Source organism: Bombyx mandarina, chromosome 06 (genome assembly GCF_030267445.1).
Source record: "Bombyx mandarina strain Sakado chromosome 06, ASM3026744v2".
Lineage (NCBI taxonomy): Eukaryota > Metazoa > Arthropoda > Insecta > Lepidoptera > Bombycidae > Bombyx > Bombyx mandarina.
In genome coordinates this window covers 10,226,262-10,245,553 of record NC_143213.1, presented here as the reverse complement: position 1 = coordinate 10,245,553, position 19,292 = coordinate 10,226,262, and the positions used below count along the sequence as shown (strand labels likewise).

Sequence of the window (19,292 nt, the reverse complement as noted above, 5' to 3'; positions counted from 1 at the left end):
TCTACCTTTTAAACCTTCTCTGGACTTCCACAAATAATTCAAGACCAAAATTAGCCAAATCGATCCAGCCGTTCTCGAGTTTTAGCGAGACTAACGAACAGCAATTCATTTTATATATATACAAGTATCATAACTATCTCCTATTGCATTGTAATGAATAGTATCATTTTAACACGAAAGTTGTACTCCTAAAATATTCTTAAAAATTATTAGAAATCACTGAAATTTCAACGTGCTTGTTAATATTCAATATCATTAAAAATAACTGAATTTATTAAAACCGCGCTAATCGTACCATAACGACCGTTTCATTCAATTCACTGACATTTTTGAAGTGAAAACTTCTTTAGAATCGTTGCAATTTCAAACCGGATGCAACGGAAAAAACGACAGGTAAGAGACACAAATACAAAAATGTGTAGGATGAAGCCAGCAAAGAATGAGACAGAAATATACATACTATTTAATACAGCGCCATCTGTGAGATTTTTTTAATACTAACGTGTGAATGAAAGCTCTTGTAGTGAATTTTAATTTAGGATTATACGTGAAATTAAAATATCAATTCACAGAGGGCGCTACCTTACAATTATTTACTAATGACAAAATTTTACATATACTTAAGACGTTTAGGATAATTGTATTTTAATTTTGGAAGGTTTCACTTCTACCACGTGTGAATTGCACACATTTTGTTTTTTTGTTGTTGAAGTTTTCAATATTTTTTTGATCTACATATTATGAAATAATTAAACAGACATAAACGCACGTGTAAACAAAACGCTAGTAAATATGGCCATTGCCAGCTAACTGACAAAACCAGCGCATGCGCAATCTAGGCGTGAGGTGATGGTTTGCTAGATATAAAATAATTAATAATTAGGAATTTAATTGTTTTTATGATCGAACAATCACTAATAGTTGTCGAACAAACGATAATTGATCAAAGTGAATTAATCTGAGCGATAAAAATAAAGATATCTAGTAAAGGGGGCCCACTTAACGGTGATCATTTGTTTAATTAATTATAAATAAATAAAAGACAGACGAACAAACAATTTTTACATTCGAACATTAACGAGCAAACGACGAACAAATAATTAAATATAAAAAAATCCAAATATCAAAAAAGGGAGGCCAAATTTACAAAGCCACCCGGAAGCCTTTCCAGTTTTATCAGGGCAAGTAGAAAATAGTGTTGGACAATAGAGTAAACTTTGGTGTATTATTTAAGAAGTAATTTACCTAAAACTATAACTTTTGATCAGACTTTGTGGCGGAAACGCGAGAAGTGAAGTTGTGTGATTTGTTTTATTTTGTCTATTTAGTGTCTCTTCGGGCTTAAATGCGTAATAACGGTGGTTTATTAACTGTTTAGTATCTGTGAAAGTGCACAAATCTGGTAAAATAAAACAAAGCTGTTAGACGTAACTTCTCGGGATCCTCCAAAAAGTCCACTCAAAAGTCTCAGTAAATGACCACCATTTTACTGAAGTTATATTTCATCCCATTTTTTATTTATTTTTTATTTCTTAGATGGGTGGACGAGCTCACTTGGTGTTAAGTGGTTACTGGAGCCCATAGACATCCACAACGTAAATGCGCCACCCATCTTGAGATATAAGTTCTAAGTCTCAAGTATAGTTACAACGGCTGCCGCACCCTTCAAACCGAAACGCATTACTGCTTCACGGCAGAAATAGGCAGGGTGGTGGTGGTACCCACCCGCGCGGACTCACAAGAGGTCCTACCACCAGTAAACTTATATATGACACTTTTGCCTTTCCAGCTGGAAAAAAAGCCTATTACGCTAATATGACTAATCTATGTTTATCTACTTAATCATAGATTATACACTTATGTACTAGCGATGTGAACCGATTACAATGGGGTTGGCAACTGTCAAAGTGGCGCTGGTGTGCATTGTTCCCATAACATTCAATATTTGTATTGGAATTTTTGATTAAAAATTATTTTAAACACAATGACGCGTTGTTTTGTGCCAATATGCTCAGAAATTGGAGTACATCAATTCCCGAAGGACAAGAAAATTGGAAGACTGTGATTAAAGGCCATTTGACGCGAAAAAAGTACTCACACAAAAAGTTCGAGGTTATGTCGTAAACACTTTGTGGAATCTTACTATGAAAACATTAGCAAATACACAGGTATGCTTCTTTCTGTCAAATATTTATAATGCATGACTAGGTGTAGCACACATCTTTGTTCTCTTATTAAAAAAAAACCAATAATAATTAGTTAGGCACACTAAGTATTAGTTGCTAACATATTTTGCAAGTAGATTTATGTTATAAGGAACCTTTTAACAAATACAAAATCAGACTGGAGGAAACACATTCCTCATGAGCTGTTGTTCATTATCAGTTGTTACTATTGAAAGTTCTATCTAAATCGCTGCATCCATTGTAATAACAAATATTTTGAAACTATGGTCAGGTTTCCTTGTGATAGTATATTTAAATGTTTTTTTTTGTGTTGTAGGTGTCAAACATTAACATAAATATCTGAAGAAAGGTGCTGTACCGTCTATATTTTCATGGAATATGAAACCAGTTTCTGAAGAAACAAAAAGTAGAGAATAAAGGTTACAAACCCGTAACCTTAAAAAACAACTTTTTAGCCTGCCCAACACTTCCCAATACTGTGAAGATATAGTACCCCTTGAAGAACACAGCAATTTGCATTTTGATTCAAATGTCTCTCAAGAAATTCTAATAGAAAATAATAACTCTAGTATAGATGAAACAATTACAAGGCATCATATTACTATTGGAACTCAAACATCCAATATATTAAGATTGTTCTCTACAGAGCTATTACTTGCAGACGATGAGACAGTGCAATACTACACCGGGTTGGAAACAGCATCTAAGTTTTCATTAGTTTTAATCACACTTTTGCCAATGGCAAATATTGCTGGAGTAGAGTGGTTGGCATATCAATAGAAGATCAATTTTTAATGTTACTAATTAAGCTTAGAAGAAACACAACAGATTTTGAATTAAGTAAAATTTTCGGTGTAAGTAAAACTGAAGTGTCTAATATTGTTGTAACATGGATAAATTTTGTCAGTGATATCTAGAGCCTAATTGACATTCGGCCTAGCCAGCTTAGTAAATTATTATATGCCTAATTGTTTTAGAACACATTTTCCCTCCACAAGGGTGATTATAGATGGGACTGAAATAGGCATACAGAAGCCTAGTCAACCTGATGCTCAAAAAGCGTCATTTAGTTCTTATAAACATAAAAATATATGGAGATAGTATTATGGCAGACAGAGGTTTTAATGTACAGGATCTGTTTGCCTCTAAAGGAATTAGTATAAATATCCCATCTTTTTTAAAAGGTAAATCACAAATCCCAGGTGTTCAGTTAAAGATAGATCAAAAATTAGTTAGTCAGAGGGTTCACATAGAACGATTAATTTCATATGTGTAATGTTATGTAATTTTAGAGAAGGAAATGTCAATAAAAATAATTAAAAATATTCCTGATTTTTTATTTCGACAAGTGTGTATAGTTATAACACAGATATTTTTCATACAATGCTTCTTTGAAAATATTTTCATAAAAGATATCTAATTTATTTAACATATTATTTATAAAATTATTGTCTTTTTCAACATAAATCACTTTGATGTCCTTGTAGGTGTAAATGACCAAGTTGCAGTATGTTTTGCCTGAGCAGTATAACTGCCCTTGGATTTGATAATAATATGGGCAGGTTTTTTTTAGAGACAATATCCCGTTACATTATTCTAAGTAAGGCACCGTTGTTATATTTATTTCATGTTTTCTGCTAGCGTATGGACATTTCACTTCAATTATAGTTTCTTCGCCCAACACACCATCAGGAGATGCAGCAAGATATGGGCGCTCTTGGCTAATGAAAATGCCACATGGCTCCACTAGCAAATCGTATATATTAGCATATTTTGCTAGAGCAATTTTTTCATTTTGTTTCAAAAATTAAAATTTTGGTCATATAGCTCTAATCTGAAAAAAGTAAAATAACACATTAGTTGGTAGGTAATGTGTGTAATATGAGCAATTCTTTTTGCACATGCTACAAGGAATAAAGTTCCTAAGGTACACAATTTAATATTATTATTATAATAGCTACCGGAAACAGTTTGAGAGAAGTTTTCTAAGTTAAAATAAAACATCAACATTGTACCTTTCGACAAAATCCACTTTTTTTCCTCGTAAAGATGCACCACGTTTTCTCAACTCCTCCTTTAATTCTTTAACTATCCAGTAGGAATACATGTTGTAAAATTGTTTAGCACTACTTAGAAAGTAATAAGAACCGTATCAAAGTCACAAAATGCTGAAATATCACGAACGCAAAACACACAAAATGGCGGCTCTCTGTGACAAGGGAACAAGCTACGCTGGCGACATCTGAGAAAAGCTTTAACCGGCCAACCCCATTTCTGGCTCCGGTTTATTACCGGTTTTTTTCTCAAAAAACCGGTTTTTTTTAGGTATTTTTAGGTTTTTTCCATAAAGGCTAAATAATCACTAAATATAACAAATTTACGTACAAACGAAGAGTTTTCTTCATACAATTAATTGGGTGAGCATATTTTATATAGGCTTTTAATGATCATATATATATTATCCAATAATAAAAAGCATTTTATTTTTTATTTAATACTATTGTATTAAATCAAAATTTTGATGCAAGAGGCATAGTTGGTCCACTGCGTCATTCAGAAGCCTGCTCCTTCTGGATGTTAGCACGTGCCAGCAATTTCGGTGTGGTTTACTGTGGCGGCTTCAGTCTCAATATACATTCGCACTATATTCACTGCGGCCGCCGTGGCATTCGGAATATCCCGTTTTCGCGAATGCAAAAAATCCAGAATACCAAGCATTTTAAAATTGTTTGTGTGTTTTTTCTGGCTGTTCCGATGATAAAGCGAGAGTTGAAAATTCTTCAAGAAGATTCCCCGGTTCACGATGCACCATCTCTTTTGCAGACAACATGTGCTCTGGTTGGCGAAAGCCATTTCTGAGTGTTGGGTGCAGATATGTGGATATTTGGGTCACAGTCCTCATTTCGTACGCTAAAAGTCTACCAACCATATTGTGGTTATTGCACTGTAGTTTTTAAATGTAATGCACGGTAATTTGATTCTGAAACACGGTTTTTTTATATTTGTAGCTTGTATATTTAATCTGGTAGCACTGGTGTGAACTGTAAATGTAAAGCGTAAAAAACCGGTATTTATTTATTTATTTATTTATTTATTTATTTATTTATTAAGTTGCACCAACAAAGTGATCATCAATACAAAACATTGACAAATTGACAAAAGTTCATGGCTGATGTCACCTCAATTATAGGTGCAATCGACAGTGCATTAACATCAAAAATAAAAAAAATATACTTAAATAAAAACCGGTATTTATCGGTATGTATAAAAACCGGTTTTTCTCTGGTTTTCTTCGAACCGGTTTACATCCCTATTATGTACCGTAATGAAGTTTTGAAGAAATTGAGAAAAATGTGGGTTGTGTTTTGTGAATAAAGAATAGATACCGTAGGAAAAGTCAAATGACGGAAAACAAATATTGAACAATAGTTAATTGTGCTGTTTGTATGTATAAAACATAAGGTGGCTAAGTGAGGACTAAATCTGATGCCATGATCCGGGAAGACGATCCTCAATTTCGGATTACTCCACTTCAACAAATGGCATCGGCATGTTCCGGCGCTCTTATAACCTCGTTGTTTAGTAAGTTGTGATGATATATAAATTGATTTGTTTTGGAAGTTCAGTTGTTTCATACTTGCCATTTTTTTTCATTATTTATTACAATAATGCTCGTTGGGTTCTGTGATTTTGTAATTTATACATTTTACATTTATGCCCGCTGTTAAAGGAGTCACGGGTAAATTTAAGATTACAGGTACAATATTAATTATCACAAAATTGTTAAACGATACACTTACACTACGAACCTCTTTTAAACCTATTTTAGAATACTATGTTTTCATATTGCAGTGACACCATTAGATGTTGTAAAAATAAGACTACAGGCGCAACAGAAGGCTTTACTCTCAAATAAGTGTTATCTTTATTGCAATGGCTTAATGGAGCATTTATGTCCTTGTGGTGAAACTGCTTGGGTACCGAAAAGAGTCCATTTCCATGGGACTTTCGTAAGTACAATATCAAATAAAGTTAATGTGTTCCTTTAATAAAAAAATGAACCTTTTTGTTTCTTGTCTAAAAACAAAAACCGCATTGCACGAATACTATGAATTTTGTTCACCAAATAAGAAAATACACCTGTTCTAAAGTTAATAAAATTGTGTAAATAAAATTTGAATAAAATTTAATAACTGGCCTTGTACATGCTCTTGGGAATTATAAAAGGTTTTCCAATAATAAATTTTAAGTTGAAGTCATTATGGCCTAAATAATATTATCGTGCCAGGTATACTTGCATCAAGTGATGCAACTATGCCAGTGTTCTACTCTTACTGGCAGATACCAATTTTCCTAATGAAATACGTACTTGACACATGTTTAAGAATTACTTCTATAATGAAGGAATAATGTTGTCTCATAAAAATTAAACAAACAACAATTGAGACATTAGTCTCCAATTTCCAAGGTGAGTGGTGGCTTTCACTTTGTTATATCTATAAGCTCAATAACCACTTAAAACTAGATGAGTTGTCAGATAGTTTACTCATTTACACAATAAAAAAGTACTTAAGCTGACTGATGATATATTTTAGTAATTGAAATTGCTATAACAAGAATTTTGTCCAAAACCATAATATTTTATGCACTGTTATATGAGATATTGATAAAAATTATAATGAATGCTGTACCATAACATGTCAGGTATTGATACACCAATTAAAAATATGTGACATACTTCTAATACCAGAATTATTAAGGTTATCTAAATTACACTGTAAACCATATTAGAATAAATGGTTTGTTACCATTTTTTTATTGCCTTTGTAGTCAGACGAGCATATGGCCCACTTAAGTGGTTACGGTATGCCGTGGATGGCAGTTAACAATGCCAGGGGCAGAGCCAAGCCCCTGCAGACATATTCTATTACAATAAAATTATCACACCAATGTTTGTTTATTTATGAATGACAGTAAAATAAAGATATGATTATAATGTAAATAAATGGAGTGGTCTTTCTTTTATTTTATATTGTAATTATTTTAATTGTTTCTCTTATTTGCACACCAATAGAATGCAAAAACTACAATTAAACCTAATTTTTTCAATTCCAGGATGCTTTCTACAAAATAGCTAAATTAGAAGGAGTACCAGCGTTATGGTCTGGCTTAAGTCCCACTTTGGTATTAGCAGTTCCATGCACTATGATCTACTTTGTATCATATGAACAATTAAGATATAGAATGAAGACAATGCACAATAAAATGACTGGAGAGTGTAAGTCTTTATCCATTAATATTGATAGCGTAAAGTAACAATGAAGAGTAGGATACATTTTATCTTGTCAAACTATAATTTAGGTGCTGTCAGTTAATAGCAGTAATAGAAGCAGTAGTATTAAATTATTCTCATTCACCTTCAGTTCATTTTCGAATTTAAAAGCAACACATACTTTCAGATACCATACACTATGGTATATGTTGCAAACTGATAAAGATGGTCTAACTAATATAACTAGTGTGCGTTCAATGGTTGAAATTCACCTATAATCTGAAACTGATACTTTAAGATTCTGATTCATTTTATTTATTCTGTTTCCTGTTTCGTTTGTGATATGTCAATAGTAGTAGTTGTTGTCGTAGATAAGTATTGCATGAGCTGTAGAAGTACTTATAAATTATTATTTAAATGTACATATTTTATAATACCAACCATGGATGTTCATTATAATTACTTGAAATAATAAAATTTGAAAGTGGGGTTACATCATGAACTTTACAGTTATGTTGTAAACAAAATAATGATAAGACAAATTTGTAATGGTGCTTTTAAGTATGACTAACTCATATTTAAGGGCTCTTATATTTCTGAGTTACAAGAGATGTGATTCTTTATCTTATCAAAATGATTGATTAATCAATACAGTTTATCTCAAAACAGCCAAGAGAACAGAAGTCCTTGAATTATTTCATAATTAAGTAGAGAATCGCTTTTATAGTTTACAGTAGAAGATTAATATAAAACCTTTCATTATATAATGTGAATGGTCCTAGATATTTATATAATTCATATTTAAAATTTTCACAACTTAAAATGAAATAAGAAATATTTTTCAGTTGGTCAACCTATGTGGATTCCATTAATAGCAGGAGCAACAGCAAGGATCACTGCGGTCACATTAGTCAGTCCTTTAGAACTAATTAGAACAAAAATGCAATCAAAACACTTGACATATTCAGGTAAGGCAATGTAATATTTTGGAATGGGAGTAAAGAGAGTTGTTGTTGGATAAAAGTGTAATGTTACTGAGTGATACAGTAGTTTCTTTACCTTTATTAACCAAGTGTTTTCTAAATATCTATCTGAATAGATCTTTATTGGCTTGAGTATTTTATTTATTTAGGCAAATTTAAGTGTTTTATTTCTTCTCATAAAAAGATTTTTCGCAGACGAACTCACAACTCATAGATATTACTGGTAATCATAAGTTATTTATTTATTTATTGTATATATGAATGAAGAAGTTCACAATTCACCTGGTTTTATGTGATCACTGGAGCGATGAGCAATCAGAATGCAATTACTCATCCTGAGATACAAGTCAGTCACCTGCTGACACGGAACTCGAATTTGATTTCTAATAACAAATATCCAGCTTACTTTTACCACTATTAGTTAATTTTTATGGGTGGAAGAAGTGATTTTAAATTGAATCTCAATAATTAAATCTTAATATAAAGAGGATTGAGTAAGTTTTTTTTGTAGTGCCTATAAAAGCTAAGAAGAAAAACCGTTTTTTTACAGAAATTACGTCGGCATTACGGCAAGTCATAAAATATGAAGGCTATGGAGGACTTTTCCGAGGCTTAGGATCAACACTGTTAAGGGATGTCCCATTCTCAGGTATATATAGATTTTTTTTGGATCATGAATCATTTTTTTACTGCTAAATACTAAGCACCGCCTTTGTTCTTGCCTCTAGCATTGCTGATGTCCATAAGCGACGATTACCACATACATGAGGTGGGCCGTATGCCGGTCGGCCTAAAAAGACAATAAAAATAAAACGAAGATTACCAAATGTGAAAACTATAATGAGAGCTGGCTCTTTGGTACTTTACTAAGTAATAAAAACTAACCTCATTGCATAAGCCATTTCTAATCCAACCAAGATCCGATTTTTTTAATATATTTTACTCATTTATTATTTTATATATTTTAGTACACGTTCATGATTTTGTTCTAGGAATATACTGGACTACTTTCGAATCGACGAAAAGAGCGTTCAATAAACCGGATTCAGAAAAAAATTCGTTTCTTTTTAATTTTTTCTGTGGCTCGGTAGCTGGCAGTGTGAGTACATATACCTTAATTTTCATAAAACATTTATTCAATTCTTAAACGTTAATCAGTTTGCCCGAATTTATGCGAATTTTATTTTTCAGATCGCGGCCTTTGTAACCCTTCCTTTTGACGTAGTAAAAACACATCAACAAATAGAATTAGGGGAGAAAGAGATATATACAGGTTCGTTAAATTATATTTGATAGTGTTTACACAAGGACCGAAATGATACAGTAAAAATTTTGTTAATTTAAGAATTATACATAAGAAATAAAATTTTGTGAATTAAAACTAAATGGCAATAATCCAGAAGGGAGAGTAGGTACTATTCTGTATATATCGTATGTTCTTTGCTTTGTATATATATATATATGTTTTACAGTACGAATTCTACGTTTTCATTGATATTTACAGATGGTAAAGTCCAACAAAGAGCTTCGAATATGACAGACATTGTCAGAAACATATACAAGAATCACGGTCTGAAAGGTTTGTTCACCGGTCTCATGCCTCGAATATTTAAAGTGGCGCCCGCTTGTGCAATCATGATCTCAACGTTCGAATACGGCAAGCAGTTCTTCCAGAAATACAATTCGCAGAAATATAAGGAGAAATTGCAAAGGTAAATTTTGACCCCAGTATTGCAGTGGTTTAGTTTAAAAGTAATGCAAAAACTGTTAAGGTCTATTTTTTAATTTTTTTGTTAGCTATTTGTATTTTTGTTTGTGTGCTTTTTTAAATGTTTATTTTATTCCAGAAACGGAATTGAAGTTGAAATCATTAAATCTAATTAATTATGTAACTGGTTGGTTTTCCTAAGAAATAATAACATCTATATAATTTAAAAGAAACGGTTAGCATTTTTTTTTGTTGCTCAATTTAGGAAACCGATTTTTTTTAAAATCATTTCATAATATCCTCATTGTTTGAAGAAAGTTTACAAAACAATAAAATTATTTTTCTTTTTTTTTTCTCAGGCACCAAGATATTGTTATAATAAGTCAATCAACAACCAGCAGTGGATACTCATGAAAAAAAAGTTTTGAATTTAAAATTTTACAAACAGAAGTAAAGTTTTACAATTGTTGTGATATTGAACTAGATCTAGTTCATCAATACAATGTTACCACGTTGTTATTTTTAAATTAGCTAAACATACAATTGCAAAGGGATGCTTTGTGCGATGGTCATCAGCGTAGCTGACATCAGTTATAATATAGACATGTATTATTATTATTATTATTTTTCATTAATGTACAAATCTTATTGATCACGGTAAACTAAAAGTTGGTAAGGCGTGTTGTGAGCTCGCACTGGCACTGGCAGACTATGGGTTCCTACTGTGAAACACCAAGAAGGCCGTGTACTAGTATACACATCTACATTAACAAAAAAAATAGGCCGTGTGCTGAACGATGAAGGGTTCCGTAATTAAGATAAACGTTGACAGTCAATATTCAAAGGCAATAATACATTTCGGGAAAATTATAATGAATTATCTGACGTATCTATGTACATTCATACTTATTTTATCTTTGAATTAAAATGGAGTGTCATCGTTAATTACTCGTATTTTGTATAGAAATATGTTACAGTATATAAAAAAACATGTAAATTCAAAACTACGCATTTATATGGCCAATAATTTCAGAGCAAAATAGTTGTGACCTCCGGAGGGACTAACAATAACGAAATTTTGATTTCTATATAGAGAAAAAAAATGCAGTAAGGATTTGTCGACGGAACCCTAAAATAGTAACAACAACACTAGTAATTCCTTTTTAATTCTAATTCCAGTTACTTGTTTTAATTCAGTCTTCGTGACCTAATAAAGGATAATGTACTCAAAAGGGTAATGTTTTGAAATCCAACCCATAGGCAGGTACCACTTTTCCTTGTGAAATACTTAGTGGATACATTATGTTCACAAATTACTTCCACAATGTACTTTTTTTTATTGCCCTTGTAGGCAGACGAGCATACGGCCCACCTGATGGTGAGTGGTTACCGTCGCCCATGGACTTCAGCAGTGCCAGGGGCAGAGCCAACCCGCTGCCTACCGCTTGTACAAGCAAAAATTCTAATTTGCAAATGCGAAGGACAAGTGTCATAGAAATCAAAACAAGACAAGGCATTCACGTTGTGTTTTCTAGGGTATAACTAAATAAATACGATTTGTATTTTAATATGATGTAAATTCTTCTACTGTTCTTAATTAAATGTAAATTAATATTATTTTGACATACACCGTAATATGAAGTTCAGAACATCAAATCAAAACTTAACATTTTGAAACCTAACAACTCACACTGAATTTAGAACAAAAAAGCTCTATCTTCGTCCCGAGTGATTTGCGAGAAATCTTTACTGAGACGACAGTGTTGACAGTGAACAAAAAATTTTTTTTTTTTTTTTTTTTTTTTTTTTTTTTTTTTTTTTTTTTTTTTTTTTTTTTTTTTTTTTTTTTTTTTTTTTTTTTTTTTTTAATTCCCTTTACGGGCATACGGCCCACCTGATGGTGAGTGGTTACCGTCGCCCATGGACTTCAGCAATGCCAGGGGCAGAGCCAAGCCGCTGCCTACTGCTTAATACTCTCCACAAGCCTCGTTTGAAGAAGGACATGTCATAGCGTTCGGGAAACACCGTGGAGAGGAGCTCATTCCATAGCCGGATGGTACGTGGCAAAAAAGACCTCTGGAAACGCATTGTGGATGACCGCAGTGGCTCCAGGTAGTATGGATGAACTCTACTCCGGTGGCGGGCGGTGCGATGGTAAAAACGAGACGTTGGTATCATCTCGAACAATTCCTCAGAGCACTCCCCATGGAACATGCGGTACAAAATACAGAGGGACCCGAAGTCCCTCCGCAGACCCAGAGGCTCCAAGCGATCCGTGAGAACGGGATTATCGACAATCCGAACGGCTCTCTTCTGTATGGAGTCAAATGGAAGAAGCTGGTATTTGGGAGCCCCGGCCCAGAGATGGGAGCAGTACTCCACGCGAGGCCGGACTTGTGCTTTATAGAGCAAAAGTCTTTGTCCAGGCGTGAAGTACCGCTTCGCTCTGTTGAGGACTCCCAGCATTTTGGACGCCAACTTGGCTTTGCCTTCCAAATGACTCCGAAATTGGACATCGCTCGAAATGTCGACCCCAAGTATCCCGATACTCCCGGAAGCTTGCAGGGATACTCCTTGGAATTGCGGCGCCATGACAAAGGGGTCCTTCTTCGCAGTGAACGCGCAAACTTGTGTCTTTGTCGGGTTGAATTGAACCAAGTTCAATTCACCCCATTCGGAGACTCGCCCCAGAGAGTTTTCCACTTCAGACACAAGTTTTGATCGTCTCTCTTGCACCACGCTCCGAGAGAGACTCTGATGGCCGATATATCGCGCATCCTCCGTGCTGTCATCCGCATAGCAATGCATGCCATCAATAGACAGCATGTCATTGATATACAGGATGAAAAGCGTGGGGGAGAGCACCGAACCTTGTGGAACGCCAGCGTTAATGGTCATGGTATCAGAGCAGTCACCGTCTACAACGACAGTGATGCTCCGCCCATCCAAAAAGCTAGCGATCCACTTGCAGAGACCCTTGGGGATTCCGTAAGATGGTAACTTCGATAGAAGTGCCCTATGCCAGACCCTGTCGAAGGCCTTCGCGATATCAAGGCTCACAGCAAGAGCCTCGCCCTTGCTCTCCAAGGCTTCAGCCCACCTGTGAGTAAGGTATACAAGAAGATCGCCAGCTGAGCGACCGTGACGGAAACCGTACTGTCGGTCACTGATCAGCTGGCGATCCTCCAGATACTTCAGGAGTTGTATATTTATTATTCGCTCCATCACCTTGGAAAGCAAGGAAGTTATCGCGATATTTTTTATTTTAAATTGTTTATTTTAAATTGTTGATTGCAAGTAAAACATCAACAAAACTGCCATTGTCTTATGTATATATATTGTTAATTTGTAAATACATGGAAATTGAAATGATTTTTTTTACTGTTGGTAATTTTTTTCCTTTCCAGCAGAAAACTAAGCCTAATTTTTTGCCGATGGTCTTATTTCATTAATATTATTAAAATCGTTCAGCTTGGTTACAAAAGAAGTAATCCAGAAAATGCAAACGAGTAATAATATAATAGGTGTTGGTTCTAAACTCAATTCTTCTGATGCCATTGTTTTCAGTGTAGAGGTAAAATCCTCAATGTCATTGGATATTTGTAGGAACCGTTAGCTTATAAATAATCTATTGAGATTACAAATTGTCGATAGATTTCGTAGAGACATTAAAATGTACAATTTAATGCTTACGCTTTCGTAGCTTAGTAAACTGACCAGTGTGCTTAGTGCGAGTTTTTTAGCGTTCGCGATAGCGTAAAAGTTAGCTCATATTTGTATGGAATGGGATCGTTTGCGTACGTTTGCCGCTAGGGACGCTGTTCCAACTGTATACAAAATTGGGTTATGTTTTACGCTATCGAGAACGTTAAAAAACTCGCACTATGCAAACAAGTCCAGCCGTCAAATTGTTGCGTATGACGAAAAGCAAAATGCGTGCCGATTGGTTTAACGAATCACGTGTTTTTCAACCGTTGCCCGTTCCGCCCACAATATAAGCGTCAAAAAATCTATCCAAGGTTATTTTCCACTGCTAGTACACTTCCACGTTCCTCCAGATATTCTAATTCACTCATTGTCAGTAAATATTAAACTTTTTTTTAATATCTTTAAATTAAATAAAAACACCTGTACAGTTATCTTGAGTGTACTCACCAGTTTATCTTGATAGTAACCCCTCGATTGTATACTTCAGCCGTTGACCTATAAGTGCATTCTGGGTCAATCTGAACCATGTTTTTTAAATCGTATGTCAGTACATATACTTTTTGGTTTTGTTAAAAATGGACCTAAGTAAATGTAAATTTATCTTTCACTCTCTTCGAGAAATTAAAAAATTTGGAAAGTACGTAACTCTTGACAATTTATTACTTATTTGCATGACTTTCACTAGTAGTAGTTGCATTCATCCAACAGGAAAGGCGAAAGTATCAAACCATTCATCCATTAATCTTTGATATAAAATAATATGAAAATAATATAAAAAGGATAAGACCTGCGATGAATTCGTATCAAGCGATGCAACGGTTTTCGAATCCCGCAGGCGGGAACCAATTTTTCTAATGAAATCGTACAAGGTGTACCTATGGGGTGGCATTTACATTGTAGATATCTATGGGCTCCGGTAACCACTTAACACCAGGTGAGCTCTGAGCTCGTCCACCCATCTATGCAATAAAATAAAAATGAAGCGAAACGTAAAACCGATAAAATGAGGTGAAGTTGATTTACTTGAGGTTGAAATCAATTAAGATGTAATTAAATGAAACGAGATGAAATGGAATGAAATAAAACCTCCGTAAAATTGTGGTTATTTACTGAGACTGCAGTGGACTTTTTGAAAAAAACCCGAAAATCCACGTTCAGTGACTTTGTTTCATTTTCTCACATTTGTGTACTTTTACAGATGCTAAACAATGAATAACCAGTGATTACACGTTTAAACCTGAATAATCACTACAATTTTTAATCACTACAGTTTAATTTCTTGATTTACAAATCAAGAAATTAAACAATTGACCCAACTTCGCTTCTCGCGTCGATCGCCAAAAGATCATTCCTTTAGTATTATTAATTTAGGCCCATCATGTTTAATATTTAATTGTACATAAAATATGTACTGTTTCAAAATTGTTCAAAATTAGAATCATTACCACTCTCAGATGGTACTCGAATTTTGGTAAAATAATGTACTGCTCGTATTTAATAAACTTGTGCAATATAATTAGGTAGGTAATATTATAGTGTGTAGTGGAATAAGGTTCTTTCTAATTTTGTTTGTAGCACTGTGCAACATTTTAATTTGGGAACTTTTTTGTTCAGTAAGTAGATAAACAAATAACAATTGAATTATAATTAAACATATATATTATGTAACAACAAACTGTTAAAAACAAGCATACATGTAATTTGACAAACTTACAATAAATGACTAAATGAATGACCTCTGGCTATTCAGAATATGAGTAGTGTGCATAATTTTGAAGTTTCCTAAAACAGACTGAAAGGAATATGTATCAGTTTTTATGGAATTTGTTCTCTTAATTATGTAATTAATGAGGCTTTCTCCTTTTTATTTAATCAATGGAATGTGATTTTTCCAATGAAATAATTACCGATGCAAAAAACATTTTTTGTGACATGATTAAAATAAAAAATTCAAGCATCTTTTTCTTGTTTATTTGGCTTTGCCGATTAAAAGAAATGCTATTATGCTAATTCTAAAACGGTTATTTATATACCAGTTACTAGAGCACAAACACATTAAAAAAATTGTGTTGGTAACAGGCTAACTGAGCTGATTGTGATGAGACCCATTAGCAAATGAGAAATAAGGTTCTTTTAGTACTTATGAATATTTTTGATTCCTGTGAATATATTATACAGGGATTTAATGTATTTGAACCTTCATGTGTATTTTGTGAAAGAGTAAAACATATAACCCTTAATTTGGTAGTTTACAATAGGCATCATAAGTAACTTCCTAAGAATTATGTTCCAAGAAATGAACATATATCCAGGGTGTTGTCTATTCTAACAGGTATTACAGGGCATGCTATCACAAATCCTATTCAGAGAATGGAAAACCCAAGCCAGGGCTAAGATTAATTTTTATGGGTGAAAATATGTATTCTGCTTTGCGAATTAGTAAATCAAGACAAGAGACGAATACAAAATATGATATTTATTTGCCCAAATGAAACACCGATTGATAACAAAACATTTATTAACTAATTCTAATGTACCATTGGTCCAAGTGGTTCTGCCTTGATGTTTCCGAGGTCTAATCTGCTATCAATTGATTCGTCTATTTGCCCGACTATTGCCACATTGTCTCCTCTGATTATGTGAAGTCCAAGTACTACTTGAGCGACGCCACTTGTGGAGGAAAACACTCTTTCGTGAGATTCGTCTAAAATAATATTTATTGTTTGGTCAAAGCCCTTAAGGGTGCCAATAAAATTACGTCCATCCGAAGTTATTACCGACACTGTTTGATTCACGTAATTTTCGAGTCCAGAAGCCATTCTTATTATTTTATATATAAATTCAAATTAGTAATAATCAACATCAAACAACCAGGTAATTGATAGAAATTTTCAAATTTCAGGGAGCTGCCACAGATTATTATTTGAAATGTGTACCTACACAGATTAGTATAATAGCTACTACAATTACTATTACTACCTACATGATTACTACATAATAAATAATAGTTTAAAAAAATAAAAAACGCTTTATCTAAAATTCAACTAAAAAAATAGAAAATAAATTTTAATAAATTTAAATTGAATATAGTGTAAAATATATTTTATTGTAAAAAAAGCATGGGGTGCATGGTGTTATTAGTTATAAATATTTTTCTGACGGATATGACTAGAAGAATTTTTATTTCAATAATATCTTAAAAAGTACCCCACTCTTTTTTTAAAATAAAATATATTTTACACTATTTTCAATTTAAATTTATTAAAATTTATTTTAATTTTTTACTTGAATTATATATAAAGCGTGTTTTTTAGTTTTTCAAAATATTATGTATTTTAAATTTTCTTTAAAAGCGTATTTTTAAAACTATTAAGTACATTAACATCAATTCCTGCCTTATCGAGTATAGATAAAAAATATATAAATTGACCAAAATCTTATTTTATAAATTGAATAATGGAATAATCTTATCAAATTAGTATTTTTTTATCGGTCCTCGATAAATCTACAAAGTTTGAATGAATTCTGGCCGTTTAAAGTGGGTCAAAATCGCGTCTAAAGGAGTCAGTTACAAACATACATACAAGTGAAGTTAATATAAAGCGTGTAAATTGGGTAGAAAAGATCTGACGGATCATAACATTCACAAATTATTATGATACACCAGCAGTCAGGGAACCGGGGTAAATTACCTAAAATGAAATTTTGGGGCGTAAAAATGAAACTTTTGTGAGTAAAAAGTATATATTGAAGTGAAGCTTCTTTAGAATCGTTGTGATTTCAAATTCGATGAAACGAAATTAAACGAAACGAAAAATAAGTCCATAGAGACACAAACACATAAATATATAGGATTCAGCCGGCGAGAGAATGAGATAGAACACATTATTTGGAAACACAAAGTTCACGTGATTGACCCAGGTATTTTATTGTAGGCATCGTGTGAATTATAAAATAACAAGAAATTATCAATTATTTATATTCTCTGTGGGGGTGATTTTTTTTCCTCAACTGTATATTACAGATACATGGAGTTAATAGTTGTAGGTACTTATTAACTCCATGTACAGATATTACTATTATTACCGTTATGTATTACTGTGTATTAAATTGATAAATTGAATAAATGATGCTTAAATTAAATTTTTAGTTATTGTTTTCTTTTGAAAATTGTCATCGGGGCTATAATATGAAAGATGCTAAAAAGAAGCGATTTCATATTTTTTTTGTTCTTCGCCATGGGGTAATACCAACTTAAAAAAATATATTTTGGGGTAATAATTAAAAAAGTTCCCCGACCGCTGTGATACACTGTGCAACATATTACCGAGTAATGCTTCTCTACAATATTGTGGAAAACAAGTCACAAAACACAAGCAATAACTTATTTTTCGCAATACTTACTATTAATAGTATAAATATATGGCAAGTGTCGAGTTACGACATTGATTATTACTAATGTTTAGATGTTAGTCACCGTTTCAGCAGAGAAACTACATCGCTATTGTATTTATATATTATTCGTATGTCAATATTCAGAATTGATGTAGCACGCTTTCACAAAGTAAAATGGTGTCGGGTTATAGGTTTAGTTTTAATATTCCCTATTTTTATTTTTTACCGGTAGTACTAATAGCAGAAGTATGAGACGTGCGCTAGCCATTGTAATTTAGATTCACACTGATCTCTGTTTTAGAATTAGTAGGAGTATCCATGCTATCTATAAGTTCCGGTAACCACTTATTATCAGGTGATCCCTGTGTTAGGATACCCATTTAGAGCTATTAAAAAGGACGTGTTTCTTTTCTTCTTGATATCATAGTTTATTTTTAGTTACAAACGTGAATGAATGAATGGCCAAGTTTAAGAAAAAACGCCAGAATTGCAGGACATCATTTTATGCAAACAGTTCGGAACATTTATTTATAAATAAGCAGCGTCATGATTCTGCACGTCACAAATGGATGGATAGAATTCCTTTAAATTCTGATTATTTGAACAGACTGAGGGAGTTCATATCGAGTCCCATCTTTCTTTCGCCGTAAAGTCGTCGTTTTGCGAAGTCGTCGTGGCCTAAAGGATAAGACGTCCGGTGCATTCGTGTTGAAGCGATGCACCGGTGTTCGAATCCCGCAGGCGGGTACCAATTTTTCTAATGAAATACGTACTCGACATATGTTCACGATTGACTTCCACGGTGAAGGAACAACATCGTGTAATAAAAATCAAACCCGCATAATTATAATTTGCGTAATTACTGGTGGTAGGACCTCTTGTGAGTCCGCACGGGTAGGTACCACCGCCCCGCCTATTTCTGCCGTGAAGCAGTAATGCGTTTCGGTTTGAAGGGTGGGGCAGCCGTTGTAACTATACTGAGACTTTAGAACTTGTATCTCAAGGTGGGTGGCACGTCTACGTTGTAGATGTCTATGGGC

General features: G+C 33.4%; 2 protein-coding genes and 2 long non-coding RNA genes across 5 annotated transcripts in view; 3 read left to right on the top strand and 1 right to left on the bottom strand.

Annotated features, from left to right (window-relative positions):
* Positions 1–19,292, top strand: part of LOC149502829 (uncharacterized) — a 510,125-nt gene that overhangs the window by 231,705 nt on the left and 259,128 nt on the right. The gene's annotated exons all lie outside the window — the stretch shown is intronic.
* On the top strand, positions 1,862–3,511 carry LOC149502834 (uncharacterized). The gene is made up of 2 exons (XR_016323219.1): positions 1,862–2,168; positions 2,503–3,511. It is a non-coding gene; the product is annotated as an uncharacterized LOC149502834 (long non-coding RNA).
* Positions 5,506–11,769, top strand: LOC114246499 (solute carrier family 25 protein Shawn). 2 transcript variants are annotated; one of them, XR_016323218.1, is made up of 10 exons: positions 5,506–5,768; positions 6,039–6,196; positions 7,302–7,464; positions 8,304–8,426; positions 8,992–9,090; positions 9,434–9,540; positions 9,633–9,714; positions 9,946–10,153; positions 10,289–10,384; positions 10,509–11,769. XR_016323218.1 is itself a non-coding variant. In XM_028179038.2 (9 exons), the coding sequence occupies exons 1-9, from the start codon at positions 5,678–5,680 to the stop codon at positions 10,561–10,563; spliced, it is 1,086 nt and encodes a 361-aa protein (XP_028034839.2). In that variant the 5' UTR covers positions 5,506–5,677; the 3' UTR covers positions 10,564–11,769. The 2 variants fall into 2 exon arrangements, 1 of the variants encoding a protein (XP_028034839.2); XM_028179038.2 differs by lacking the exon at positions 10,289–10,384.
* LOC114246497 (U6 snRNA-associated Sm-like protein LSm8) lies at positions 16,358–16,787 on the bottom strand. Its single transcript, XM_028179036.2, has one exon. It carries the CDS (start codon positions 16,674–16,676, stop codon positions 16,386–16,388), a length of 291 nt encoding a protein of 96 aa, XP_028034837.1. The 5' UTR covers positions 16,677–16,787; the 3' UTR covers positions 16,358–16,385.